The sequence below is a fragment of the Ursus maritimus genome, unplaced genomic scaffold (genome assembly GCF_017311325.1).
Source record: "Ursus maritimus isolate PB19 unplaced genomic scaffold, ASM1731132v1 scaffold_35, whole genome shotgun sequence".
NCBI classification, from domain to species: domain Eukaryota; kingdom Metazoa; phylum Chordata; class Mammalia; order Carnivora; family Ursidae; genus Ursus; species Ursus maritimus.
Window position 1 is genome coordinate 9823256 of NW_024426119.1, and position 26756 is coordinate 9850011.

General features: G+C 44.3%; 5 protein-coding genes across 7 annotated transcripts in view; 3 read left to right on the top strand and 2 right to left on the bottom strand.

The window, feature by feature from the left end:
• The first annotated feature begins 255 nt into the window (after positions 1 to 255).
• On the top strand, positions 256 to 2089 carry SERF2 (small EDRK-rich factor 2). 2 transcript variants are annotated; one of them, XM_008702151.2, is made up of 3 exons: positions 256 to 411; positions 1027 to 1135; positions 1729 to 2089. In XM_008702151.2, the coding sequence occupies exons 1-3, from the start codon at positions 405 to 407 to the stop codon at positions 2012 to 2014; spliced, it is 402 nt and encodes a 133-aa protein (XP_008700373.1). In that variant the 5' UTR covers positions 256 to 404; the 3' UTR covers positions 2015 to 2089. The 2 variants fall into 2 exon arrangements, with proteins under 2 accessions (XP_008700373.1, XP_008700375.1); XM_008702153.2 differs by having other exon boundaries at positions 257 to 411; positions 1752 to 1966.
• A 120-nt stretch (positions 2090 to 2209) lies between these two features.
• Positions 2210 to 7529, bottom strand: SERINC4 (serine incorporator 4). 2 transcript variants are annotated; one of them, XM_008702154.2, is made up of 12 exons: positions 7424 to 7529; positions 6779 to 6955; positions 6430 to 6608; positions 5914 to 5993; positions 5692 to 5785; positions 5215 to 5426; positions 4940 to 5035; positions 4711 to 4837; positions 4235 to 4307; positions 3760 to 3808; positions 3458 to 3611; positions 2210 to 3274 (listed from the first exon to the last, which is right to left on the bottom strand). In XM_008702154.2, exons 1-12 carry the CDS (start codon positions 7520 to 7522, stop codon positions 3076 to 3078), a joined length of 1539 nt encoding a protein of 512 aa, XP_008700376.1. In that variant the 5' UTR covers positions 7523 to 7529; the 3' UTR covers positions 2210 to 3075. The 2 variants fall into 2 exon arrangements, with proteins under 2 accessions (XP_008700376.1, XP_040476458.1); XM_040620524.1 differs by lacking the exons at positions 5215 to 5426; positions 6779 to 6955; positions 7424 to 7529 and having other exon boundaries at positions 5692 to 6697.
• A 483-nt stretch (positions 7530 to 8012) lies between these two features.
• Positions 8013 to 9452, top strand: HYPK (huntingtin interacting protein K). The gene is made up of 4 exons (XM_008702149.2): positions 8013 to 8335; positions 8670 to 8725; positions 9091 to 9142; positions 9289 to 9452. Exons 1-4 carry the CDS (start codon positions 8174 to 8176, stop codon positions 9382 to 9384), a joined length of 366 nt encoding a protein of 121 aa, XP_008700371.1. The 5' UTR covers positions 8013 to 8173; the 3' UTR covers positions 9385 to 9452.
• Positions 9453 to 11222: 1770 nt separating this feature from the next.
• On the bottom strand, positions 11223 to 24880 carry MFAP1 (microfibril associated protein 1). Its single transcript, XM_008702147.2, has 9 exons — positions 24653 to 24880; positions 19347 to 19566; positions 18003 to 18132; positions 17545 to 17732; positions 16912 to 17020; positions 16649 to 16809; positions 14967 to 15126; positions 12003 to 12092; positions 11223 to 11911 (listed from the first exon to the last, which is right to left on the bottom strand). Exons 1-9 carry the CDS (start codon positions 24729 to 24731, stop codon positions 11729 to 11731), a joined length of 1320 nt encoding a protein of 439 aa, XP_008700369.1. The 5' UTR covers positions 24732 to 24880; the 3' UTR covers positions 11223 to 11728.
• Positions 24881 to 24940: 60 nt separating this feature from the next.
• Positions 24941 to 26756, top strand: part of WDR76 (WD repeat domain 76) — a 55377-nt gene continuing 53561 nt past the window's right edge. Inside the window, exons 1-2 of the mRNA XM_040620520.1 lie at positions 24941 to 25065; positions 26493 to 26593. The gene's annotated coding sequence lies outside the window, so the exon portion shown is untranslated. The remainder of the gene's footprint in view (positions 25066 to 26492; positions 26594 to 26756) is intronic.

Genomic DNA, 26756 nt, shown 5'->3' on the forward strand with positions numbered 1-26756 from the left:
TTGGGCAAGTCTGTCGGTGTCCCAAACGGTCCCCGCATGAGGTCACTGTGCCAAGTCACGTGCTCGAGCCCGCGGGAACGCCACATCGCCAGCCGCACCCCTCCACCCCCACCCTGCCCACGTGATCCGGCCTACTTTCTCCCCGCCCGACCCAACGCCTTGCTCAGGAAGCCCCGCCCCACGCAGCGCACTCGGACTGCGAACCTCCGCCCCACATCCGCCCGGGCTGGAGAGTGGCCCTCAGCCCCACGTGTTTCCTTCTGCCCAATGAGAGACTGAGTCTGAGCTCAAAGGGGCGGGGAGGAAAGGACGACTTCGTTACGCTGGGAGAAGGGGGCGGGGCCTGCAACGTCGGACAGAACGAGGGGACGCAACGGAGGCAGGCCGGAGCCGCTGCCGTCGCCATGACCCGTGAGCACTGAGACCTTCTCTTCTTACCCCCTTCTCCCTGTCCACCCTAAACACGACTGCCGAATCTTGGCATTGTCCTCCTCTTGGCTTCCCCAGCGAGGCCTTCCTCTGGAAGCGCTCTTTGAGACCCTCACACTCGGCGCCGGAAATCGGCCTTTTGCCCACCGCCACTTCTTGAGAACCCCCCCTTCTCCCGCCCCAGTCAAGCAAAGGCCCTCCGCGACCTCCCGCGGCGTGGCGAGAAGCCCCGCTGCCCTGTGATAGGCCCAGAGCCCCCTACTCCAGATCCTACAGCCCATCCCCCACGGAGACCCAAACTGTCCACACACCACCTCCAGTCTGGACCCCCGTGCCGCCCCGAAACTCGAAACACGCCTTTAGCGGACCCCTCGGACCGTCCTCCTTCCACCTCCCGGTTTGACCTGCCCCGTGGCAGCTTGCCATCAGCGGCCCCCCATCCCCCCGCCCCACTCAGCAGCCTAGGTCCCGAAATGGGCCGGTGTCGTGACCGGGGAATGAGCGTTGGGCCCTGCTGGTGTCCGGGTGAGGGAGGAGGGTCGCCGGTGTGTGGCCATAAAGGCCCCCCGCGTCTCACCTTTTACCTTCTTTCTTTAGGCGGTAACCAGCGCGAGCTCGCCCGCCAGAAGAATATGAAAAAGCAGAGCGACTCGGTTAAGGGAAAGCGCCGAGATGACGGGCTTTCTGCTGCCGCCCGCAAGCAGAGGTAGCCCCAGGGAGGGGAGGGGAGGGGTGAGACCTGGGGTAGACCGAGGGTTGTACCAGGAAAGAGAGCTACCTCAGGGTTTACTTCTGGACTAAGTGAGGGGCAGAGTGCAGTGCTTCCTCTAGGGTTTTATTTCCTCCCCACCCTCCAAATTGTTAGCTCACAGCCTGACAGGAAGGGACTGGGGCGGGTGCCTGCCCTCGGTTGATTTCTGAGTGCCCCTGAGTCTGACCTTAAGGGCAAGGGCAGGGAGCTTCACATTTCAAATGCAGTAGTGGTTATGACAGCGCTGTACTTATGGCCCTCTTTGGTGTTCAGTTTCTCCTCCCTTCTCCCAGCCTTCTCACTGGTGTTGCTGGGTGTGGTACTCAGCAAAGAAATAGACTTGGGCCTGTGTGGCCAGACTTCTGACCCCTTAGGCAACAGCCAGATAGAGACTGATTGCCTTTTAAGCCTCAGCTCTCTTCCTCTTGTTCTCCTAGGGTGGGAATACAGCAGGCACACGCTGAATTTTGTCCCATCCACTTCCATCTTATCCTTTGTGCCCTTCATCCCCCTGCATCTTGTCCTTTTTGCCCTCTGGTACCTCCCAGTGCCCCATCATCTCTACCCCCAGGGACTCGGAGATCATGCAGCAGAAGCAGAAAAAGGCAAACGAGAAGAAGGAGGAACCCAAGTAGCTTTGTGGCTTCGTGTCCAACCCTCTTGCCCTTCGCCTGTGTGCCTGGAGCCAGTCCCACCACGCTCGCGTTTTCTCCTGTAGTGCTCACAGGTCCCAGCACCGATGGCATTCCCTTTGCCCTGAGTCTGCAGCGGGTCCCTTTTGTGCTTCCTTCCCCTCAGGTAGCCTCTCTCCCTCTGGGCCATGCCTGGGGGTGAGGGGGTTACCCCTTCCCAGTGTTTTTTATTCCTGTGGGGCTCACCCCAAAGTATTAAAAGTAGCTTTGTAATTTCTTGAGCGCCTGGTTTGACTGGGGATTTGGGGGGGTGGGGATGGAGGAATGGCTGCCCTTTCCCACCAAAAGGGGAGAGAACTTTAGGTTCTAAAAGGTGGTAGATATGTAGACTAAGTGAAACATCACAGAGAAATTCTTTATTTTACTACAACAAACAGACAAGTACTCCAGGTATGTGGCAGAGGAATCCTCTAAGAACCATAGGAACTTCTTTTCTGTGATTTTTTTTTTTTTTTTTGTCCCCCACCCAGACCTTGAACACCATCCCAAGGATGGAGTTGAGGGTCTAAGAAGAAGGCTTTGAGACCTAGGTTTATGCCCCTCTTTCTCATTCTTCCTCATTTTGCTCGCCTGCTTGAAAGTTGGCCCCCAAATCCTGCTGCTCACTGACTTCCCATGGTCAGCTGCTCTCTGGTGGTCACATTCTCTTCTGTTCTGTCATTCTTCATGGAATGAGGGTGGTTTTTGTCTTCCTTTGACCTCAGGATCAGGATTAAAACCTAGGGTGGTCTCTGTGTTCCTTTCTTTCTGTGTCCTGGTTTGTTCTGGGCTGCTTATCTCCCTGTGCCCAGGGCTGAACTGCTTATTTTCCTTTTTATCTCCAAGGGCAGAGCCAAAGTAAGTCTTCAGTCCCTGTTGGTCTTTCCCTGCCCCCATCTCCACCGTGAGAGCCAGGAAAGGGCTGGTGCCGCACTATCTGCTGGGATCAGCAGTGGTTCCTAAGGTGTTGACTTGGGAGTTAGGTTCTTGAGTTGGGATAAAGATGTAACAGTAGCTCCAGTGAATTAGACACTCTGCCCATGGCATTAGAGTATGTATGGCCACTTCTCCTATTCAGACATAGTACTGACTTCAGTCTAAAGGGAGATAACTGCCCGTTGTGTCCTTGAGGTAGCTGCTGGGCTGGGCAGTTCCTGAGTCAAGACTGGGAGTATGACCTCCAGGGGACCCCAGTTTGTTAACAGAACCTAGACTGGATATTTGTTATCTTGTAGTACTTATGCGATGGCAGTGTTGCCTGAAAGTAGGAGGTGGCTGGGAGTCCTGGGTGGGGGACCAACAGAGTGGTGCCAATAGCAGCCCAAGATAGAGGAGTACACAGGCCCAGCATGAGGCAACCTTGACCCAGAAGGTAGCCCAGCTACCCTTGGTGAAGGTCTTTTCCAGTTCTGCTCCCTCATAGCTGTGGAACCAAAGTCTCTGGTTAGAGAATACATAGGACCTTAGCTTTCAGACCTGACCTACCTCCCCACCAAAGATGATGGTGGACCCATGTGTGTCTCCTGAGAACCCTTAGGACTGGCCTTGAATTGCTCTTCCTAAAATAGGTTTTCAGGAGTATATCCCAGGCCCATTTCCATCCTACCTGAACCAATTGGTAAGGGTAACCATGACATAGAGTGATGCAAGGAAGAAGACAAAATGGAAGGCAGAATAGCTGTAGGAGAGATGCTGGGCTTGCACTGGAGGAGCTGGAGAGGGCTCTTGGTCAGCTGGCCTGGCAGCCCCACCCCTCTGCCCTGGAGAGAGAGGGAAAGACTGCTGGGAGCAGTGTGGCTGAAACACTTCTTCCCTCCTCCGCCAGCTTCTTTTGTGAAGGCGCCCCAGGGCTCTTGGGCACTCTGCAGAAATCTACACTTTTTTAGGGACATTCTTAATGACACTTACCTTCTGTTGGTTTCACTGTTTCAGGGCAGCAGAAGCAGAGTGAGGGCTTCTGTAAAACAAAAGGCAGCATGTTTTGGAGTGACTTTTTAAAGAAAGAACGTGAGGGTATTAATATAGGAAACTCCCCTTTGAAAAGATCAGTCTGGTGTAAAAAGTGGAGGCACATCTGGGTTCAAATTCTAGCTCCAGCATATAACTGGCTGTGAAAACTTTGGTTAAGATGTTTAACCTTTTGTGCCTCAATTTCTCCATTTGTAAAATGGAGCAAATACCTACCTCACAGGGTTGTTGTGAGGATTAAATTAAATGAGATTATGAATGTAAAGTATCTAGCACAGTGCTTAGCACATTGTGGGTGCTTAATAAAAGGTAATAGCAGCTAGAATCTGAGCATTCTGGGTAGAGATTGGTAGGGTGTGTGTGTCTGTGTGTGAGGGGGGAAGGGCATTGGGGATATTGAGCTCTCCATGCTTACCTGGAACTCATAGCTGTAAACCTTGACAATCCACAAGGGCCCAAATACCTCAGCCAGGTAGGAAGCCTCATTGCTGAGAAAGAAGAGACAGTTCTCAAGCAGGTCCAGCACATAGCAGGAGGGGTTGCCTGAGAACATGTACTGCTAGCTGGTCCATATTGCTAATCCTCAGGAGGGTATTATATTCCCAGAGCCTGTTTCCCCCAAATATTTATAAATCTTGGCATGTGAGGGCCCTAAAACCTTTGTACATATTTTTAATTCTCAAGTCATTCTCCCTGCCCCCTTCATCTAATACAGATCATCTGACAAGTGCTATTCTTAGAAATTGTTTCTGTTTATGGGGAACTTTCCTCACTCTTGTCTTGCTCTGAAATTCAAATAAACCATGGTCCCAGACAGTCTCCTGACCATCCTTCTCTGTCCTGGGTATCCTCCCTTCTCTCACACCTCTCCCCCTTGATACGTTTACGCACCAAGCAAAAAGGACACAAGTATACATGATGCCAGCACTTAGCACTGCCAGAGAAGTATCTGGTGTTTGCGATTCCATTTTACTCAGGCCAGGCAGGCACAAAGTGTGATTTTGTCCTTGAAGGATTACTGAGAAAGGGCAACAGAAGAAATCTGGTAAGAACAAAGAGCTAAGTATTTGGCAGGAACAAAAAAAACTTTTAGCATGGGGAGTCCTGGTCCGGTCCTTACCACTTTCTGGAGGACGGCTGGACAGTGCAGAGAAAGTCAGGTACATGATATAGCAGCTGATGACAGAGGCTTGTAGAAGGCCAGAACGGGGTTGCTCTGGGAAGAACAGAGATCATTGCTTTTGTCTACAGGGTGGTAGTTTCCACTCATACCCCTATCTACACTTCTCCCCACCCTCTGGGGGAAGTAGACAATTGACTAAGATGAGGAGAGCTAATGAATTTTCCTATACTAAAGGCCCTCCAGATTTGTAATGTTGCAAGGCATGTACCCACTGAGGCGGATGCAGGGAGCGATGGAGAGGAGGGAGAGGAGGCCACAGAAACAAAGGTGCAGACTGAGTAGCATCTTGTTGAGCAGGCAGCCAGCTGGGTGTGTGTAGTGATGGAACAGGAGCACAGCTGCCACACCTGCCATGATGTAGAATCCCATGGTGGCCAGCAGTACAGCTAGGAACCAGCGGCAGTCCTGGGCTGCACCTGTCTGCCTAAGAGTGGGAGGTGGGCAGTGGCTTGGGGCTCCCAACTCTTTTTACCCATTACTAACTGTTCCCCCTCTCCCAGAACACTGTGTAACTACCCATCCCACCTAGCCCAAGAGTCATCACATTTCTGAGCTTTTTGGTCCTGCTCAGTGGGAAGTTACGGGACTACTGACCTGTCATGCCCTTTGTCCAACCACACTGGGTTGGACAACTTTCCCAGGTCAGACAGTCTTCGCAGTAAGAGCCTTTAGGTTTAGGTGCTCCTTACCAGTTTTTGTTCCAGGAATGGGCAAAGGCTGTAATAAGCACCAGCTGCAGCAGGATGAATGTGAAGCCTCCACAGATGCCAATGTAATGCCAGGCTGCAAGGGGGGGCACCAGTGGGAAAATGTAGCTGACCATGTCATTACTCCTTGTTTTCCTATCCTCTCTTTTTCTTAGCAAATCTATTAGCTTACTTCTGCTGATTAGGATATGAGATGGAAGGTACCTGGGAAGAGATGCTCATCAGGGATGCAGAAGGCGACAGCACAGAGACCTAGCAGGAACAGCAGTTTGAGGAGCCAGAAGCTGGTTAGGAGACAAAACAAGACTCAAGAAAAGGCAAAGGAGAGTGAACAGTGCCTATGGAGGAAGGCAAAGGAGAAAGCAAAACTATAGGAAGGGAGAGAAGAGACAACTAAGTAGGAAAGGAGGAACCAGTCCCATCACAGCCTATTCCAAATTCTAACTCTCAGACACCTAAATAATAACATCTGGACAATGTTTCACAGTTGACAAAGGGTTTGCGTATAATAACCCCACTGTTATCTCCATTTTAGAAACTAGAAGTTCAAAGAGGGTAAGTATGTGTCTCATGGTCACACAGTAAGTATGGCGGAAGCAGGAACTCAAAGCTGTTTTTGGACTTTTTACACACTGTTACTTCATCTTGGAATTTCCTTTACTCAGATTATGTCTACTTCCCTCCCCATTCTCACCTCACCCAAAGTGTGTATACACAAACCTGTTATGGAGCTGTGCCCGCAGGCTGGTGGGGGAGTGGAGCTGGATTAGCAGCACAGCCTGCAGCAGGTGGAAGGTGGCAGTTCCTGCACATACTCGGTACACAGCTCCAGAGCCACTGAGCACTGGGCAGTGAGGGTGGCCAAACAGATGGGCACACAACCCCGAGGGCATCTGGATCTGGAGGGAGAGTGCGTATGAGAAATGGCAGGGCAAATCATCGTATATAGAGAGGTACCTGCTTCTCGTGGGTATATCCACTTTGGACCCTACCCCCAATCTGAATCTTTTGTCTGAGGGTTTCTCCTTTTTCTCCTTTCTCCTGTTGCAGCCCAGACCCTCCCACTTACCCCATGTGCCTTCCCCCAGACCCTTTCCACTACTGTCCTTGATAGCAGGAGGCAGCAGACTGCTGAGGACCCCACATGGAGGAGGATGTAGAACAGTCGGCTACAAGTAGACTCTGTGACAAGGGGGCATCTAAAATGGCAGCAGCAGGTACAGGGAACAGGCCCACAGCAGGACACCTGGGGGTAGAGCAGCAAGATGGAGATTTGCTGAGGAAAAGCTTACATTAGTGTATGCATTAGATTAACCCATGAGGCTGAATTCCAAAATTTCCCTTTCCCTTTTCTTCTCTCCTTTCACTCAGGAATTCTCAGAATCTGGTTCCAGGCTATTTAGGATTGCCTTCCACTGACATCAAGTAGAGCTTTCATCATAAGAGCTGATGCAGGCTTGAGCAGACCTTCCTAAAAGCCTAAGTCACACCTGGCTCTCACCTTTCTGTAGACCTGCAAATCTGGTACTGGGAAAGTGGGAGGAGAGGTTTAATAATCAGTAGTCTCCGGGGCAAAGAAACGGAAAGGCCTCAGAGGGGAAAGGAAGGCCTGTGGGTTTTCCTCCCCAGCTTCAGCTACCATTCCCTTCCATTTTTTCCAGATAGTTCTTGCTCTGGGAACCTTTCAAGCCCCTCTGCCCAAGTATGCTCTCACCTGATAGAAGGGAGGATTCACCATGACACTGCTGCCTTCAGTGCGTTGTGCCAGGCTGAGGGAGGTGCTGGGGCCTGTGACAGCCTTTGCCCCCACCATCCTTGTCCCAGGGATTAGGCCCAGGTCCACCAGATGGAGGGTAGATGAGAAAGTAGCAGCTTTCTTTTGTCCTCAGCCATGGGCTGCCATAGTGCTGGGGATGGGCACCCGGTCTAAGGCAGAATGGGGAGGGACATCAGGAAAAGAACACCAACCTCCAGGATATGGTAAATGCAAATGTCTCTGTAAAGCTACTTTCTCTTCAGGGCCTTTGGGCCACACAGGCTGTTCTCCCCAGATTAGGGAGCAGTCTGCAAATCTGGCCTCTAGTGGATTAGCATTCTTAATTGGTTTAGGATTAGACCGCAGTCATCCATCCTGGTTGGAAAGAACTGGTGGGGGGGAAGTGGGATGGGATGGAGGGGGTAGAATCTAGGTGAAGAGAAGGTAAGGATGTTGGTTGGGAAGGTCTGGGGTGGTGACGGGCTAGGTGTGGGAGAAGGCCTTGCAGAAAACAACACTAAATCCCCCCAACGGAAGTCAGAGAGGCGACCCGCTTTCCTGGCTGAAGTTTCTAGAACCCAGAACATTAGTGAAGGTGTGGCCCGAGGACAGCCCCGCCTCTTCCTCTCCGGGCGGAAGTTTCGGGGCAGTTACCGGAAGTCTTCGTGAGGTGGGGCGGGGCCTGTGCAGCGGCACGGTGGGAACGATATGGCTACCGAGGGGGATGTGGAGCTGGAGTTGGAGACTGAGACCAGCGGCCCGGAGCGGCCTCCCGAGAAGCCACGGAAGCATGACAGCGGTGCAGCGGACCTGGAGAGAGTCACTGACTACGCGGAGGAGAAGGAGATCCAGAGTTCCAATCTGGAGACGGTGAGGTTGGCCGTGAGCGTGTCTGGGCGGGCTGAGAACGGAGGGGCCTTTCAGGTTGAAACTGGAATCCCGGCTCCAGGACGGGCTCCCCGTCCCGTTGGCGGGAGGAGGCAAGAGGGAAACCGTCACTGGAAGCCCGCGGCTTGCAAAAGGGAGCTTGATGGAGATTGTGTTTAAAGTGGCCCTCAGGTGCACAGAATTAAGTTAAATCTAGGCCTTGGTTCCTGATCACTCGTCATCATGAATAGACCCCCCCCCCCCGACCCGCTTATTGGCTTTTTAGATTATTGGGAGTTGTGGGTAGCAGAGCGGTAAGTAGATCTGTTTTTCTCAGGCCATGTCCGTGATTGGAGACAGACGGTCCCGGGAGCAGAAAGCCAAACAGGAGCGGTAAGTCTTCTGTGTGCACGGCCCCCCCTACCAGTTCCTCTCTTTTCCCCATACGAAAATAAAAGCCATCGTTAAGCCTTTGTACCTTGTACCGTTCTTCAGCTCTGTCACCAGTTTCTGCATATATAAGGTTTACAATCTTACTTTCTTGTTGGTGGAAGGAAAGGCCTAACAGCACCTGCCTGCTGTTAAGACTCGAGGGGAGGAGAGGGGGATATTAGGTGAGGGGGTGAGAGTCATTTTGTATTTTCACTCAACAGTGTTTGTCAGGAGTCCTTTATTTGTAAGGCACAGCTCGGAACGGTCTTTCTGAGAGTTAATGGTGGAGGTAGAGAATGAGGACTAATGTACATGAATATTTGCAGGGAGAAGGAACTGGCCAAAGTCACCATTAAGAAGGAAGATCTGGAGCTGATAGTGAGTAATAATGCCTAACTGTGTATGGGCAGAGGTTACATTGCTTATTTGGGGTTGTTTACTGAAACAAGTAGAATCAGCAAGTCTTGGTGGCATTGTAATGCCCAGAAGAGACTTAGGTAACATCATTGATCCTTTTCCTACAGATGACAGAGATGGAGATCTCAAGAGCAGCAGCAGAACGGAGCTTGAGGGAACACATGGGCAACGTGGTAGAGGCTCTTATTGCCCTAACCAACTGATTTGTGCTTTCTCAGACCCACTCACTGGATTATTTTATTTCAATAAAGATGTAGCTTTTTTTTTTTCAGTTATTATCATCTTGGATCAAGTGTTATGTATATTATACTGTATTTTATTGTGGGAAATTTACATGTTGGAATAGAACTGAATTTGAGCAACCCTCTTTCCCCCAGGCCTTAATGAAGTCATGTGAAGGATCAGTGTAGAATCATACCTCGACCTCATGTTCACATGCAGTTGCTAGGTGGCAGGCCAGGTTCATTCATCTGACTAGCTTTCAGTGGTATTTAGGACACATTTGGAATCTCAGCAAAGTTGCTGAAGCCCACGGCATGGGTCTCTAGGGTGGTTTATATACCATCAATCTTGTTCATAAGCCACTTTAAAAAAAAAAATTTTTTTTTTAAGACCTTGCACGTGGGGGTGGGTGTTGGGGGACAGAGGAGAGGGAGAATCCCAAGCAGGCTCCATGCCCAGCATGGATCCTGATATGGGGCTTGATCTCATGATGCTGAGATCATGACCTGAGCTGAAATCAAGAGCTGGGTGCTTAACCGACTGAGCCACCCAGGTGCCCTATTCATAAGCCACTTAAGAGTTGGAATTTAGGTATCAAGGTGGAAACATGGTAAGTATAATAAAAGATATCAAAGCTCATGCAGAATTAATCTGTGAAAGACTTTGATATATGAAGTTGATTTAATTGAATCTGAACTGCCACAACACTATACCTCATATTCCATTTCCTATCCTGGAGAGAAGACAATTTTAGTTTAAAAGTTGATCAATCTTTGGCCAAGTCATCCTTGCTGAGCTTCTGTTTCCCCAAGTGTAAAATGATACATACCTGATAGGTTGTTTTAAGAACTGAGAAGTTGGTGAATGTGAAAAGCTTGGCCGAATAGCTGCCTCAGAGTGGACACTCAAATAGCAGCTATAAACATGTTCTTAAAAGAATTTCAATGTCTTATTCTCATTTTGGCTCTAGGGTAATTCTTAGATTGTATCCCTCTGGCACACACATAAGTGACTTATACTCATCTTTATGTGTTTATTACCTCATAGTAATTTATATTCATATTCTTATTTTAGGACACAAAAAGTTTGTGACTGTTTCTTCCAGTGAGGCATTTAAAAGAGGGGGAAAAGACTTTGGCCATCTCATTTTTTTTAATGTAATTGAGAAATGGCCTTCCCACCGATTAAATGTCATTCCTTATAACCCCTAGGACTCCTAGTGCTCTGCCATGTGCATGGTGGTTATGTAATAAATATTAAGTGCAAAACCACTAAATTTAACTCTACTTTGATGTCATTACATTGCAACCTGGAGAACACTATACCCTCCTTGATGTATATAAGCTGCGTGTGGAGGATACTGTTAAGTACTTGGCTTCTCCATTTCATGGGTCAACTTTTGTTCTAAATAGAGCTGTATTTTAGAGAGCAAAGAAAACCATACATATATCTGCCCATAGAGTAAATCTGGGAGCACTTAGAGTACAGCCTATCCAGCATCTTAGTTTGTTTCTGAGATCAAAGGTGATGATCAAAATGTGAAACACTCTGCCCAACAATTCTCTCCTGTCTTTTAATAGGTAGATTCTTGTCAGCCTGCAGATTTTATTTCCAGTATCATAAGAAACCTCTACTTTTAAAAAATTTTTATGGGAGAGAGAGCGAGAAAGAGCGGGGGGGAGGCAGAGGGAGAGAGAATCTGAAGCCGACTCTGAGCTAAGCATGGAGCTCTATGTGGGGCTTGATCCCACGACCATGAGATCTTGAGCTGAAACCAAGAGTCGGACGCTTAACCGACTGGGCCACCCAGGCGCTCTTAGTGTATGATTCTTTTATTTCTTGACACACACACATAAATGGATCAAAAAATATGTTCACTTAGAAAAACTGACTCCAACCAAAAATGCAAGACAGATATCCATGAGCTTAGATTTACTATAAGGTAGCGCTGTCCACTTACACGCCCATGTTTCTAACCCAAGCTAAGAGGCTGGAAAAAGAAATCTGGAATAGTCCCAAGTGAATCTGGGAAGGCAGAGCAGTGATGAAACATAAGATTTCTCAGAAATGGTTTTAAGTGGGGAGCCTCTGATCCTACCTGGATAGTGCTTTTCTGTGGGTTTCTCAGCATGAGTCCAAACCTCACAAAGCACCTTCAAAGACTGGATTGCCAGTATGGCAGTAGGTCCAATAGTCCTCCGGGACACAGTATGGCAGTAGGTCCAATAGGCTGGATACAGGGGCCATGTAAATAATGGTAAAAGCAAATCAAGGACCAGATGCTGAGACAGTCCCTTGTGTCTCACAGCTGGAAGTAGCTGAACTCTAAGTAGTTTTCCTCTTCTTGGCAGATGGCCGTTCAAATACATCTCGTACCCCAGCTGCCTTTTGTTTAAAGAACTTTGTGTTCTGGGCACTCTCTTGGCCCCATGCTGAGTCAAAAGAGGTGGTGTCCTGATCCACAAGGTGGGTGTATTTGGTGCGACCAGACCGCCCGAAGTTCTTGACCTGATCAAGGAAGGACAGATGATGAGTTATACCAGTAAACATCAAGTCCTCAATACATAACTTTTCTCTCATGTTCTAAAGTACCCCATACCTGCATGACTTTGGGAAGAATGGTTTTGTTGAAATGATCCTCCAGGGTGGGTGCACTGAAATCTCTCTTGTATACTTCTTCATCCTCATCCTGTGAAAAGAGTCTTATCAATCTTGTGGTTTTCATTTCCCATATATTCAAACCACTAATTTATTAACCTCTATGACAAGGGATACAAAGAATGAGGGTACTGAACCTATTCAAGAGCTTACATCTAATTGAGGAGATGATACTCCTTTTTCTGTGTTTTTTTTCCTTCCTAAATGTGGACGTTTCCTGAAGGTTGGCTGTATTCTCTCTGCACTCAGTATGTTCATTCAGTCATACGACTTCAACTCTGTAGAAGCCTCTCAAATCTCATCCTGAATTTTCTACTGCCCATTATATAGCTTAGCTTAGATATTCTGTTGGGACTTCAGACTCACATCTAAAGTGAAAATCATTTCCCTAACCTTTTCAAATCAGCCTCTTCCTGATTTAACTTCTTTTAATAGGACCAACATTTTCTCAATTATCCAGATTCAAAATTTACATAAACTTTGTGCATAAGTTGACACTTATAAATTCTAATTCCCTGGGTTATTAGTTATTCCCTAGAATCAACCTTATACATTGCCACTAGACTAATGTTTCTAAAACACACCCTCATACCTTTGCCTTGCTCAAAAACTTCCAGTGGTTCTGTTTGGTTAAATAAGCACAACTCCTCTATAGTAGTCCAGGTCAAATAACATATAGACGTAATCTTGCCATTTCCCTTTACAGATGATGCTTTTTGCCTCCACTCCTAGTCCCTTCACCCGGAATGTCTTCCTACTACTGAAGTCTATACATCTTAAATATGCCCTCCTTCATGTTATCCCTTTCCATCTCCTACAAAGTAAAACATCTCCCTCTTCAGAAGTCCCACAGTATTTTCACTCGTTCTTATGTCATAGTATAGTATATATTTGCCTTAGCCCCATTTTTAGGTTGTAAGCCATCTGAGGGCAATAATTATATATCCTGTAGCAGTGTCAAACAGTAGTGCTCTTGGGGCTCCTGGTTGGCTGAGCTGGTAGACCATGCAATTTTTTTTTTTTTTTTTTAAGAGAGGAAGAGAAAGAGGCAGAGAGTGGGGATGGGGTAGAGGGAGAATCCTAAGCAGGCTCCATGCCCAGAGGAGAGCTGAACATGGGCTCGATCTCACAACCCTGAGATCATGACCTGAGCTTAAATCAAGAGTTGGACACTCAACCGACTGAGCCAGCCAGGTGCCCCTAGACCATGCAACTCTTAATCTCAGGGTTGTGAGTTCAAGCCCCACGTTGGGCTCTGCGTGGAGCCTACTTAAAAAAACGGGCGCACAGTCGGTTAGGCGTCTGACTCTGGGTTTCAGCTCAGGTTGTGATCTCAGGGTCGTGAGACTGAGCCCCACATCGGGCTCTGCACTCAGTTCAGAGTCTGCTTAAGGTTCTTTCTCCCTCCCTCTGCCCCTCCTCTCATGCTTGCGTGTTCTCTCTCTCTAAAATAAATAAATCTTTAAATCACCCCCCTCAAACCAAAAACCAGTAGTGCCCTTTACACAGTAAATGCTCAAAAGGTTATTTACTTAATAAACTATAAATAAAAAAATAAGTATAGAGAAGTTACAAATCAACATATTAGTAAAACTATAATGTTAAGATACAAATTACACATGTGGTGAAAGAATTAAAACAGTGCCATTTGGTTAAGGAAAGCTTTGTGGAAGAGCTGAGTCCTTCAACCAAACACACTTTTGGAGTATTCTCTTCAGCTACAGAAAGGCTTTAAAGGTAAGACAGTTTTTGTGAGATCTACTTTTCTCCTTATTAGAGGCTGAGTCCCTCCTTTAATCTCAGAAGATATTTTAACTTCACTCTCCTTATCCAGATGAGGAGAGTTCATTCAGTGTGTACACCAAAAGACTTTTACATAACCCCTTCCTTATGTATCTTAGCCAGCAATGCACTGCTTCTCTGAGAAGCTTTTTAAAGCTGCTCAAATGTGTAAGCATTTGTATGACTTTAAAGCAATAAAGAAATAATTCATAATCTCCAATGACTCCAGTCTAGAAAACTACATAAGCTAGGACACTACATAATAAGCAAACATTTCGGCTGAGTAGACTGAAACTGATTTTGGAGGAGAGTAAGGAACACTCCACTGAAGTTTAGATTTTACTGCTATCTATATTGAAAGGCAGGAATCTAGCGGCAGTAGGGATTTTTAGGGTTTGATATTATAGCATTTGAAAAAAATGAGTCGTCTTGATTAAAACTCGTGTAGCATCAGGTAGTAATTTAACAAACGACATGCTAGTACAGTAATAAAGGCAATCAATTCTCCGATTCCCTTTCCTGACATCTCTCCATTAACAAATTATCACTGGTATAATCTAAATAATTTGGAAGAAGTCCTCATCACTTAATACAGGGTTAACAGATTGCTATTCTGACCTTGGTCTTTACATGAAGAACAAAATCTTGGTAGTATTACACATAATGGTTAGATAATAAACCATTTTTTTGGTTAGTTAGGCTTAGTCACTTTCTGTCAGCTCAAACTGAGGTGAATTAAATTTCTGCCTCCCAAATATTTGCATCAGTGAAATTTCTTACTCGTCTATGAATAGTGACATCTTATTAATTTTGGGGATTTAAACAGTCTGTACCTATCCATATAGTTCACTATCTATTTTTAGTTCCTCAATTCTTCTGTTACACCATTTTCTCCTGAGAGCTGGGGCCAAAAGAGAGAACAGTTGCTGCTACTTCTAAAATCCTGTTGCCAATGCTTTTTCCCATTGGGTTTACATTCTTCAAAGGCAAAAAGCAAATGAGAAAATGGACCATTGGCAAGTAGAAGTAACATCCCAGGACAGTTTATTCTTGGGGGGAAAAAAGAACTCAAAAGTTCTGAGTTATTTGTACAGCCCAACCTTCCCATTCCCTTTTCACTTACCATGAAGAAGGCACCCCGGTGATAATACTTCTGTAAGAACTTATATTTGCCCTTAACAGCTTTGTTGGTAATGACTTTGCCATTTGCCCGAAGCTCAGCTCGCCTCTCTTCCTCAGTCAGATTTCGCATTCGTTCAATTTCTGCCTTCTCCTTCTCAAGCCTATGCAAAGAACGAAACTATTTATTAGTATCGTTTCAGCTTCAGAGAGACTCAAATTATCTGAATACAATGCAGTCCTCATCTCAAGGATTACTCACTTTATTTTATTTATTTATTTTTTAAAGATTTTATTTATTTATTTGACAGATAGAGACAGCCAGCGAGAGAGGGAACACAAGCAGGGGGAGTGGGAGAGGAAGAAGCAGGCTCACAGCGGAGGAGCCTGATGTGGGGCTCGATCCCAGAACGCCGGGATCACGCCCTGAGCTGAGGGCAGACGCTTAACCGCTGTGCCACCCAGGCGCCCCGGATTACTCACTTTAATTCTAGCCACTGCCTGTTAAGGAATTAGGATCAGGAGCCCAAAAAATAAAAAAGCTGAGGTGGTCTTCATTATTGCAAACTTCCAAAAGTTGATTCTAGCCTCTATAAGGTTCAGAAATACTATTACTGCTTGATTATGCAATATTAGTAATTCCCCTTCCCTAAAAAGCCTACTTGGCTTTTAAAAAAATCAGAATTTAACATAACTGTGTTAAGATTTTATTTTATTTTATTTTTTTTTAAAGTAATTGTACATGTACTTACATGTCACAAACTAAGGGTTACCATCATTAATTAGATTGCAGTGACTAACTCTTTTTGGGGGAGGGGGGTTACAGATCCCCTTTCTCCAGAAAAATAAAATACACATTAATTTTGTATACAATTTTAAAGGGTATGTGGACTCCTTGAAACCCAGGATATAAACCTTAGAAACTGCAGGCTGAGGACAGCGTTTTCTATTGATGGTTTCCCTTTGTAATCTGGGATTACCCTCTCACTCCTAGCAATTTTCAAGAATGGGTGATGCAGCTCAGAAATGATTCTGCTCTAATAATAGTGACTGTGGCATTATTTAAAGGCCACAAATTCTTCCCCTCAGAGTACGCATGCCCCTTTGCAGAAATGACATGTGAGCCTTAAAAGACCTTGCGTTTCCACTTTTGCCCTCTTGGAATACTGCCACGAGACTGTTATGTAAGAAAGCCAGTCTAGCCCACTGAAGAAGTAAGGCTGTCTAGCATTAACTATTGGACATGTGAATGAAGCCATTTTGGACACTCTAGCCCAGCCAATCCTTCAGCTGGATGCAACTGCATGAGAGAGCCCAGGTGAAACCAGCAGAGGAACTGCTTAGCCAACTCGAAAACTGTGAGGAATCAATTGTTTCAAGTCACTAAATTTTGGATTGGGTTTTTATGCAAGAATAGATAACTGGTAACAGTGAATAACATCTGTGTGTCTACTAAAAAACTGCAGGGAGTATCAGCTGGCACTCTATCACAGAGAAACACTGACAAAGTGTTTCTTTTCCCTGATTTCATTGTAATAAGCCACATTCCAATTATGGAAAACTCACTTGCAGCAACCATAAAGAAAGCTGGAACGGAACTCACAGGCAGTGTTGAGCCTCAGAGCTACCCTACTAGGAATCCATCCCATTACCGATACTAATCTCTAGGTCCATCTTATTACTTACGCTTCTCGATCTTCTCTGTCCCTCTTGATTCTTTTTAGCTCCCGAACTTTCCATGCCTCATATTCTTCCTCATCATTTTCATCATCAGTATTGAGAGCATCCAGTGCAGCCAGGGACCGCTTGTTCTCCTCCAGCTCTTTCTTGGTCTCCTCTTCTACAATCTGGGTAAGGAGAACAATTCACCTGTTGGATTTCCTTATTTTCCTCAGACAAACCTAAATACACTCCTTGCTGTGTGCAATCCTCACAGCCACTCCCAGTACCTTGAGTGTATACTTGCGCCTCTCCTCAGCCATGCGTTTTGCTTCCTGCTCCAGCTCCTTCTGTTTCAATGCTTCAGCCTCACGTTCTTGAACTGTTACTCGGTCCTTCCTGCAACACAGAAGTCCTGTTAATTGCCCAAAGCCCTCAGAGTGGAGCTCTCTGTCCTCTAACTCAAGTCCCATCCAAATCAGACAAAGCCCAACAATCACTGGCTCTATTTTTTTGCAAAGAGCCAAAACTGGGAGTCATCGCAGGTATTCAGAGCATTAAAACTCCATTCATCTTTGAGAACTGCCTGACGAGCAAGAACCTGCTGGACTGTAAGTAGCAGGATTTCTCGCCATTAGGAAAGCATTAGGAATTCACTCTTCAAGTTTAATTTTGTGCTTTATAGGACCGTGGGCAGATTACATGCTCTTTAACTGGAAAGGGAGATGTGAAAACAAACTCAGGCTCTCTGTTAACACCAAGATATTCCTCAGCAAATATTCTGTACAGGTAGGGAACTGGGCAGAAGACTTTCACTCAGTGCTGACATTTCAGAAGAGCATGAGATAAAAAAAGAGGCTTCTATCCTTAGACCTGGCAAGTAATAACTATGTGGATTCAGGCCTGGTTTGTGAGATACTTACTTTCGAATGAAGACAGGTTTAAGGCGAGGCTCCATCTCATCTTCACTGTCTGTGTACTCTTCATACTCAGATTCTGATTCTGACTCCTCCCCAGAACGTCCCTCATCTTCCACCTCCATGACTTCCATCTCTTCATTTTTTCTCTCCTGTGCTCGTTGACGCATCATGCCACGGCGCCGCTCTATTTCCTATCAAGTCACATGTCCAAGTCAGTCAGCCCAATGACCTGTGCTCTAAGGCAGCTTTTTATTTTCCCCTCATCACGTTTAACAAATTCTGATATGAGTAAATACAACTTACATCATTTACTTTCAATTCTATCTCCAACAAATAGGGAACCCTGGATCAGAGTTCTGCCAGAAGCAGCAAGCTTGTTGCCTTTGGGACCTCAACAAAGGAGAACAGGCCCCAATTTTTTCTTAGGCCTAGAAAGAACTTCCCATTTTCCTTTTTTATACCTCATCATCAATTTCTTCCTCTTCTTCCTCACTGCTATCTTCTCGTTCCATGCGCCACGCATCTCCTTCCACTTCTGAGTCACTTTCTCCTACCACTTCAGGTTCCACTATTTTCCGATGTCGGGCCAATCTGAAAAACAGCATCTTCAAGTGTAACATCAATATCACAAAACAGAAAGAGCATCAGCCACATTTCCTTTGTCGTAGAGCACCTGGAGGTTACATTTGCTTTTATTAATACTGAGGTCTTGACAGGGGGAAACTGAGATGCAGGCAAAAGAAAATAATTCAAAGTGTCAGAGCAAATAGTCAAGTTGGACTGAAGATGTTAGATGCACGCTGAGGCATAATAAGGCATTGCAACAAACATGGGTGCGCTGGGATTGTTTTAGAGCTCCAAGTAGTTCAGTTTCAACATTAGATTGCACTAGGTTTCTTTTTAGTGACATTGTATCTTTGTGAAACTGGATTTTTGGTGGCTGCATAAAAAGTACTGCATACAGATGAATATGGAACAGGAAATGAGTGACAGTGCCAATCTGATTTCAAGGTTTGAGAAGTAGTCAGTGTCCAAAAGGCACACAAACCCCACTAAGTAATTATGATTATGTAAGAATGAAAAAAAACGTGTTTTTTTTAATGTGTATTATATTTTTCAAATGGCTTTAAATGTTAAGATAGGACTATTTGTTGAATTATTTGGATCTAACTACTTAATAAAATAGACAGACCTGTGTAGGCCTAGGGGCTCCCTGAGAAAATTCCTGAGACAATATGAACTGTGAAAGTTTGGGATCTCTGGTCTACTTTGTATGGTAATGTCTCAATCAACACACAACATACGAAATCCTTCATTGGGAGGCTCCCTTTCCTACCTACCTGAGACCATTCATTCATCAGGCCTTTTTTTCTACTTCATTGGTATCATTTCCTCTCATTAGCTTTTAGGATAAGTGAGTGAATTAAATCAGTTTCTCAAATTTTAAGACCCCTTCCAGTCCCCCAACAAACCAACCAATGGTTTGTGTTTTCTAGTCCCTCAGTGAGTTAATTAGGGTCTTTGGACCAGAGGTAACCTGCTGTTTACTCGTTGCCACTTGCTGGCTGTATACCTTTGGTCATGTTATCTTCCTGATCCCTTTGTGCCTCAGTTTCCTCATTTATAAATTGGGATTAATAATCTATACCTCAGAAGGTTATTGGGTGGATTAGAAGAATTAGTAAATGTACTTGGAACAGCGACTGGCACATAGTGAGTACTGTGCAAGTATTAGCTATTATTGTTGTTGTTATTAACTAACTTGTGGGGGTTTAAGTCCAGGGAAACATAACCCTAGTCATTACCTCTCTTCCACATCTTCACTAATACGGTTCTGCAAACGCCGCAGTCGAGGGTCACTGGATGAATCCTCCTCCTGTTCCTCAGGCTCTGCTTCTTGTTCTTTGGCTTTCTTAATGAACTGAAATTCTTCATCCTCCTCATCTGAGGACTCCATAGGGGCATAGTCTGGCCTCTTTCCCGACACATAACGTTTTACCTTCACTTTCTCCATGGAAATCTCACCTGGGTGATAAAGATAACTTATGTTTCAGTAGCTTCTTTCCCAATGTCCTTCAACCTCTGCCTTTGCAGGTAGAGCCCTATACTCCTCGTAAACAAGAGTTCAAGCAGGAGAAGAGAGCCACTATCCAACCATCTATTCATCTAATAGTGTTTTCCCGCCAAGACCAAGTCATGGGAAGCCGTTCTTGTGAATACCAACACCAATGATTAAGAAGGCTAGCTTGAATACAATGAAGTGGAGGAAGACAGGCAGTGAAACAACAGAAAAAATTCCCCCGAGACAGGCAGACTACATCCATCACAAATTCATGCTGTTCCACCTCAACCATATTCTTAAGAGAATTATTTGTAACAGTGCCCAGCACATAAGGGTGACTTAAGTGGGAACAGAAAATTAAAATGCTGCTCAATCCCTCTTTTAGTCCCTCTGGAATTTTCCATGGCAGCCTTTATATCACCATATAACTCATCCTCTAATCGTTCCTACTTCTACCTTTTCTTTTAGCGTATGTGCTATCAACTTGCAAGATAATGTCTCTCTCTCTCTTTTTAAAGATTTTATTTATTTATTTGAGAGAGCGAGCAAGTGAGAGCGAGCGAGCATGAGCAAGGGGAGGGGCAGAGGCAGAGTCAGGCTCCCTGCTGAGGACCCTGGGAACATGACCTGAGCCGAAGGCAGCTGCTTAACTGCTTAACCACCTGAGCCACCCAAGCACCCCAAGATAACATCTCTTTTACAAACAGTAACAATTCCCATGAATAAAGTGAAAACTAACCAAAACATTTTATAAGATGAATATAATTTTGATAACCAAACTGGACAGTTCAAAGGAAAACTTTAGGTGAATTTCTCTTAATAAACATACATAAGTACTAAATAACATAAGGGCAAATTTATTCCAGCAATGTAAAAGCTAACAAAAAAATTCTGAGCCATCATGACCTCAAAGGATTTATTAGCTCAGGACCACAAGGATGGCTTACGTTTAGGAAATTAATAGGGGAAAATGTAATACACTATTTAAAGTTTATATATTTAAAGTCACATAATCTTAACAATAGACGCAATAATCATTATGCTTAATGATAAAATATTAGAAACATTCCTTTAAAAACCAGTGGGCATCTTTATGTTGTCCCTATCACACCTTCTAGTCAACATTTTATTATGGTTCTAATTAGGACAATAAGAAAAAGGAGATGGGGCATCTGGGTGACTCAGTTGGTTAAGCGTCTGCCTTCGGCTCATGTCATGATCTCAGGGTTCTGGGATTGAGCCTCACCTCAGGTTCCCTGTTCAACGCAGGGAGTATGCTTTTCCTTCTCCCTTTCCCCCACCACCCCACTCGTTCTCCCTCTCTCTCTCTCTCAAATAAATACAGTCTTAAAAAAAAAAAAGAAAAGAAAAAGACATAAAAGAAAAAGAAAGAAGAAACTGTCATTACTTGCAGACTATGATTACCTATGTAGAAAATACAAGATAACAAACAGGCAAGCTAAAAAAAGAATTCAGGGAGAACGCTAAATAAATGGTGGATAAAAATAAGTGTACCTATACATTAGCTACATAAATTAGAAAATAAAATTTAAAAATACTATTTACAATAGTAACTAATCTACAAGATACCAAAGAAGAAATTCAACAAATGATGTACAAGGCTTTTCAGAGAAGAAATATATAATTACATTGGAAGATACAAAAGATCTAAATAAATGGAGAGATATATAATATTCAAGTATGAGAAGATGGCAACTGTGTCCAAGTTAATAAATGCATGACCTAGAACTTTAATGCTGTTCCATTAACAGTTGTCCCCAGGCTGATTCTAAAATCACATGGAAGAATAGGAGGCCAAAAAGAACCAAGACAGTTCTGAAGAAAAAGGTGAGGCTGAAGACTTTAACACACTTCACCAAAGAAGATACGCAGATGGCAAATAAGCATATTTGCTTCAAATCATATGTTGTCAGGGAAATACAAAATAAAATGAGATACTACTGCACATGTATTAGAATAACCAAACTACCGAGCTCTGACAACACCAAATGCAGGCGAGAATGTGGAAAAACAAGAACTCCCGTTTGTTACTGGTGGGAATGCAAAATGGCACAGCCACTTTGGAAGACAGTTTGGTGGTTTCTTATAAAACTAAGCATACTCTAACCAAATGATCCAGCAATTGCACTCCTAGGTATTTACCTAACAGTGCTGAAAACTAATGTCCACACTGATCTTATTTCAGCTTTGTTCATAACTGCCAAAACCTGGAAGGAACCAAGATGTCCCCTGCTAGGTGACTGAATAAATTATGGTATGTCTAGATGATGGAATATTACTTAGTGCTAAACAGAAATGAGCTATCAAGCCATAGTAAGACATAGGGGAAACTTACATACATATTACTAAGTGAAAGAAGCCAATCTGAAAAAGTTATATGCTGTATGATTCCAAATACATGACATTCTGGAAAAGGCAAAACAATGGAGACAGTAAAAAGATTAGTGGTTGCCAACGGTTGGGTGGGGTGAGGGATAAATAGGCAGGGCACAGGATTCTCAGGGCAATGAAAATACTGTGTGTGCTACCATAATAATGGATGTATGCCCTTATACTGTATTTGTCTAAACCTATAGAATACACAATGCCAAGAGTGAACCTTAATGTAAACTCTGGACTTTGGGTGACTATGATGTGTTAATGTAGATTCATCAATTGCAACAAATGTTATCACTCTGGTGGGGGATGTTGATAATGGAGGGGGATATGCATGTGTGGGGGCAGAGGGTATATGGGAAATGTGAACCTAAACCTGATCTAAAAAAATAGAGTCTCAGGGCACTCGGGAAGCTCAGTCGATTGAGAGTCTGCCTTCAGCTCAGGTCATGATTTCAGGGTCCTGAGATCCAGCATCGTGCTCCCTGGTCAACAGGGAGTCTGCTTCTTCCTCTCCCTCTTGCTCAAATAAATAAATAAAATCCTGGGATGCCTGGGTGGCTCAGTTGGTTAAGCATCTGCCTTTGGCTCAGGTCATGATCCCAGGGTCCTAGCATGTAGCCCCATGTCGGGCTCCCTGCTCCGCAGAGAGCCTGCTTCTCCCTCTCCCTCCTGCTCCCCCTGCTTGTGCCCTCTCTCTCTGTCAAATAAATAAATATTAAAAAATAATAATAAAAAGCAGTGGCTAATAGATGGGCTAGTCAAACAATGGAACAGTAGAGACAACTGGTTAACCGTAAGGTAAACAGTAAAATTAGATCTCTAATCCCACACACACACAAAATTCCAGATGGATTAAAGACCCATGTGTGAAAAACACATCTTAAACACTTACATCCCTACTGGATTATAAACTCCTTAAATTAGATCTGTCTTGCACAATTATGTATTCAATCCTATTTAGTATATACAAACACTTAGATGATAGAAAATAATTATAATTTGAATATCTATGATCTCGGTATAGGGAAGGATTTCTTACACAATAAACAAAACAACACAAGCTATAAAAGATAAAATTGATAAACCTGATAACACTAAAATTAAAAATGACTATGAAACCGAAAACTCCACAATTAAAGTGAAAAGACAAGCCAAAAAACCAAAACAAAACAGGAAGAAGATGTGACAGATTTGGGATGTAGAAAAACTAAGTAGAAAACAGGTAAATGACAAAAACAGGTAATTCAGAGACGAGAAAACCTGGACAGCTAATAAATGCATGAAAATGCTTAGTCTCATAATAATCAGGGAAATGGAAATTAAAATGAGATATTTCATAATTAGATTGGGTGAAATTTAAAAATCTGATACAACCGAGTGTGCAGATGAATATACAGGAAAATACAAACTTAAGGCTCTTACAACCCATTGTGGAAAGCAATTGGAAACAGTTACGTTGATGATGAACTTTTAGAAGTTTACCCTATAGAAATTCTTACACAGTGCACTCAAGAGACACATTTAAGAATGACAACTACAGGTGGTGCCTGGCTGGCTTTGTTGGTGGCGCATGTGACTTGATCTCAGGGTCATGAGTTTGAGACCCGCCTCTGGCATAAAGATTACTTAAGAAAAAAAAGGGACAACTATAGCACCGTTTATAATAGAAAAACAACAACAACAACAACTGTTAGTAGGAAACAGACTGTGGTTTAATTATACAATAGAATTTATAAGTAGTTACAATGAATGAATTAGTGCTATATGTATCAACGGATACTTCTCAAAAGCCACCCTGAATTTAAGAAAAAAGGCAAGTTGCACAAGAATAGGTACAGTATATTAAAAAAGAAAAAAAAGCTCATATTATTTTCCAAAATCCTTCCTGAGAAAAGGGACTCTTTAGGCTAACCCCCCAAACATGTTGTTCTTTCTATCTGCACTGGAATCCTACTTATCCTTTAAGGATCAATTTATATGCCACCTTCTTCAAGAAGCTTTCCTTGATTACCTCAATCTGAAGAAATCATTCCTTCTCTACCTTTCCACATCATTTGGTTTATATCACCTATGTGACAGGAATCGCACACCGTTTAGAATATACCTCTTTTTACATGTCTCACATCTACTACAATATGAGTTCCTTAAGGTTAAGGGCACTGCCTCACACAAATGTGTATTCAACTTAATACTGTCACAGCGTTGGATGAAAGGAATAAAAAAGTTTAACGAGACAGGGTTCCCGTCTCAAAGACGTTATGAACTTACGATGCAGTAGAGGGAGACAGACACGTAATGATAAGAGTTATAAAAGCAGAAACAGACTGCTATGGATAACAAAAGAGGGACTGTATCCCCCACAACGCCCTGCAAAAGCTGGCATTCACTATGTTTATTAGTCTAATTAATCAGTGGAGGCCCAGGGAAGAGGGATGCTTCTTGCTGTGAGGGCAGGAGACGAGCGATAGGAATAAGACGCGATAGAAGTGGGTTTTGGCAATGCGATCGGGTGCGAGTTTGATGGGAAAAGTCGAAGAAATTAGGGGGCAGGGTCTTAAGGGTAGGAGGGCTGGGGTGGTCTGCTGGGGTAGGTTTGGAGTATGCTAAGGAAGAGGTAAGATCCGACTGGAAAACGGCTCAGCACCGTACCTTTCTCATTGCGAACCGGGACGGCCCCAGCCGTAGACTGAATGGGCGGTTGTTTCATGAGTGCGCTTGGGACCGACATGTTGATGGCAGCGGCGGTGACTCCCGAAACTTCAGTGATTCCAAACAGCTAACAGCAACAACGTCAACGAACAGAAAAAAAAAAAAAAAAGAAATCCCTCTTCTCCTAGAGGAACTGGACACCGCTGCGCGACAGACAGAAACACCACTTACGGCTGAGCTAGAAAAACCGGAAATATGCGACCTGAGGATTGTGGGATTGTGGGCGTCGAGTCTGTTACCGCGCATGTTCACAAGCGGCTCCAGCGTATTCAGTCTCTTAGTGCTTGGACGTCGCTTCTGGCGGGAAATTGCTTCCCATTGGGCTTTGCTGCTAAGATCCTGTGGCGACGCAGGTCCGAATTACGGGGTTCTTTTGTTAGCTTGGTTTGAAGCTGAGGAAAATGGGATAGTGATGAATAAGGAATTAGGCAGATAGTGAAGGGTAGTTTGTCCAGACAGTTTAAAGCTCAGAATTGGAGTTTAATGAGAGTAGAAGTCCTGCTAATAGCACCCGATTAGCTCAGTTGATGAGGCTGAGTGGGTTGTGGTGAGAGATACTGTTGGTCACGCGAGGACAGCTGGTGGTGATTTAGGCCATTGCCATGAAAAAAGAAAAAAATCCCCCAAGGAGCCTGGAGCAATTCCTGAAGTCAGAAGTGTGCTTTTTGGCTTTCCAGTTTTTCAGTTTTTCAAGACCATCTATTAAAACATTCCTGGCTAGACAGTGTTTGTATATAAGTACATGAGTAATTATTAAGAACTTAATGTGTTTACTGTGCTTAGCTCTCTAAGGAGTATGGAATATTGTTTAAAGGCTTGAATTTTATTTAAGAAGTCTTCTAGGGCTTCGTAACGGAAGCAGTTACAATTTACTAGATGGGTTTGTAAAAAAAACAAAACCAAAAAACAAAACAAAAAAACTGGCTTCCTGGAAGTCAGAGCACATTTGACCATAGAAAGGGGTTCATAAGTGTTGTGGTAGGGAGAGATGGGACAGCATGAACAGAGTCTTGAAGTCCAGAAATAACATGGGATATATTAAACACTGAAACGTTTGATTTTATCAGTAATTTTTGAGTCAAGGAGTGGTGAGTTTGGCAAGAATCAGATCATGGAGGACCCTGATGTTACTCTTAATAAGATTAGTTCTCAAATTATTTCACCTGTGTTATGAAATTGGGTCTAGGCTGGGAGAGGAAATAAAATTGGGCAAATCTTGAGCAAGAAACAGTGGAGGACCCATGTTACTAACCAGGGGAACAGTTTTGGGCTAGAAAGAAAAGGATCTTAAAAATTAGGTAGAAATTTCTATTTTGAATTTAACAGCTCCAAAACCATGCTGTCCAGAGGGAGTAAATATGATGAGAAAACAATTGTTTTGACTCAGGGCAACCTAGAGAATAGGGGGGAAAAAAAGCTTAATATGGCTGTGACTGTAAGAAATACAGGGCACTAAAATCTTATTTGTTACCTTGTGATACAAAAACGACTTGATTCATAACTTTCCCCCAGCCTTTGGGCTTTGTAAGGCCATCATTAGGATCTTAGTTAACTGGTGGTCAGGTGATGAGGTGAAATTTAAACAAGCTTTAAGTTATCAGCTCTTGAAAAAAAAGGAAAACGCTTTCCTTTCTAGGAAGAAGGTAATATGGTAGCCATAGGGCATAATTTTCTAGTAGTGAGACTATAAGGAACAAGGAGGCCCAGGTAAAGGCTGCCTGTTAATTTCGATTTTCTAGCCTATTCATATGGCACCTAAGTGCGTCTGAATCTTTTCTAGGCTCACGTTGCAAGACAAGGTGGTTTTTTCTCAGCAGAAGCGCCAGTGTTTTTCAAAGCGAGATACTGGCATGAGCAGCATCAAAAATACCAGGATCTGAGGTAAAAATGTGTGTTCGGTCCAGTCGCATCTCTATAAAGAATTTGTTTGGGGTGAGGCTGGTGCGCTTGACACGTACCAAGACGACCGTGACGCCCGCGACGCCCGCGTGCCCCTCCCCCTCCGGCCAGCTGGCGTCAGAGCCCGTCTGAGCCGCCCGCCCGA

What these genes read in the sequence shown, in the direction of transcription:
- SERF2 (XM_008702151.2), top strand. An exon ending in GCTGCCGCCCGCAAGCAGAG is followed by an intron (nt 1,136 to 1,728) that starts GTAGCCCCAGGG and finishes GGTACCTCCCAG; the next exon opens with TGCCCCATCATCTCTACCCC.
- SERINC4 (XM_008702154.2), bottom strand. Translation starts at nt 7,522, where the DNA reads ATGGTGGGGGCAAAGGCTGTCACAGGCCCCAGCACCTCCCTCAGCCTG. An exon ending in TGAATCCTCCCTTCTATCAG is followed by an intron (nt 6,956 to 7,423) that starts GTGAGAGCATAC and finishes CTCTACCCCCAG; the next exon opens with GTGTCCTGCTGTGGGCCTGT. An exon ending in CGCTCCCTGCATCCGCCTCA is followed by an intron (nt 5,036 to 5,214) that starts GTGGGTACATGC and finishes TGTTCTTCCCAG; the next exon opens with AGCAACCCCGTTCTGGCCTT.
- HYPK (XM_008702149.2), top strand. Translation starts at nt 8,174, where the DNA reads ATGGCTACCGAGGGGGATGTGGAGCTGGAGTTGGAGACTGAGACCAGC. An exon ending in AGAGTTCCAATCTGGAGACG is followed by an intron (nt 8,336 to 8,669) that starts GTGAGGTTGGCC and finishes TGTTTTTCTCAG; the next exon opens with GCCATGTCCGTGATTGGAGA. An exon ending in AGGAAGATCTGGAGCTGATA is followed by an intron (nt 9,143 to 9,288) that starts GTGAGTAATAAT and finishes CTTTTCCTACAG; the next exon opens with ATGACAGAGATGGAGATCTC.
- MFAP1 (XM_008702147.2), bottom strand. Translation starts at nt 24,731, where the DNA reads ATGTCGGTCCCAAGCGCACTCATGAAACAACCGCCCATTCAGTCTACG. An exon ending in AGGAAGAAATTGATGATGAG is followed by an intron (nt 17,733 to 18,002) that starts GTATAAAAAAGG and finishes GTGACTTGATAG; the next exon opens with GAAATAGAGCGGCGCCGTGG. An exon ending in TTCTTCCCAAAGTCATGCAG is followed by an intron (nt 11,912 to 12,002) that starts GTATGGGGTACT and finishes TTCCTTGATCAG; the next exon opens with GTCAAGAACTTCGGGCGGTC.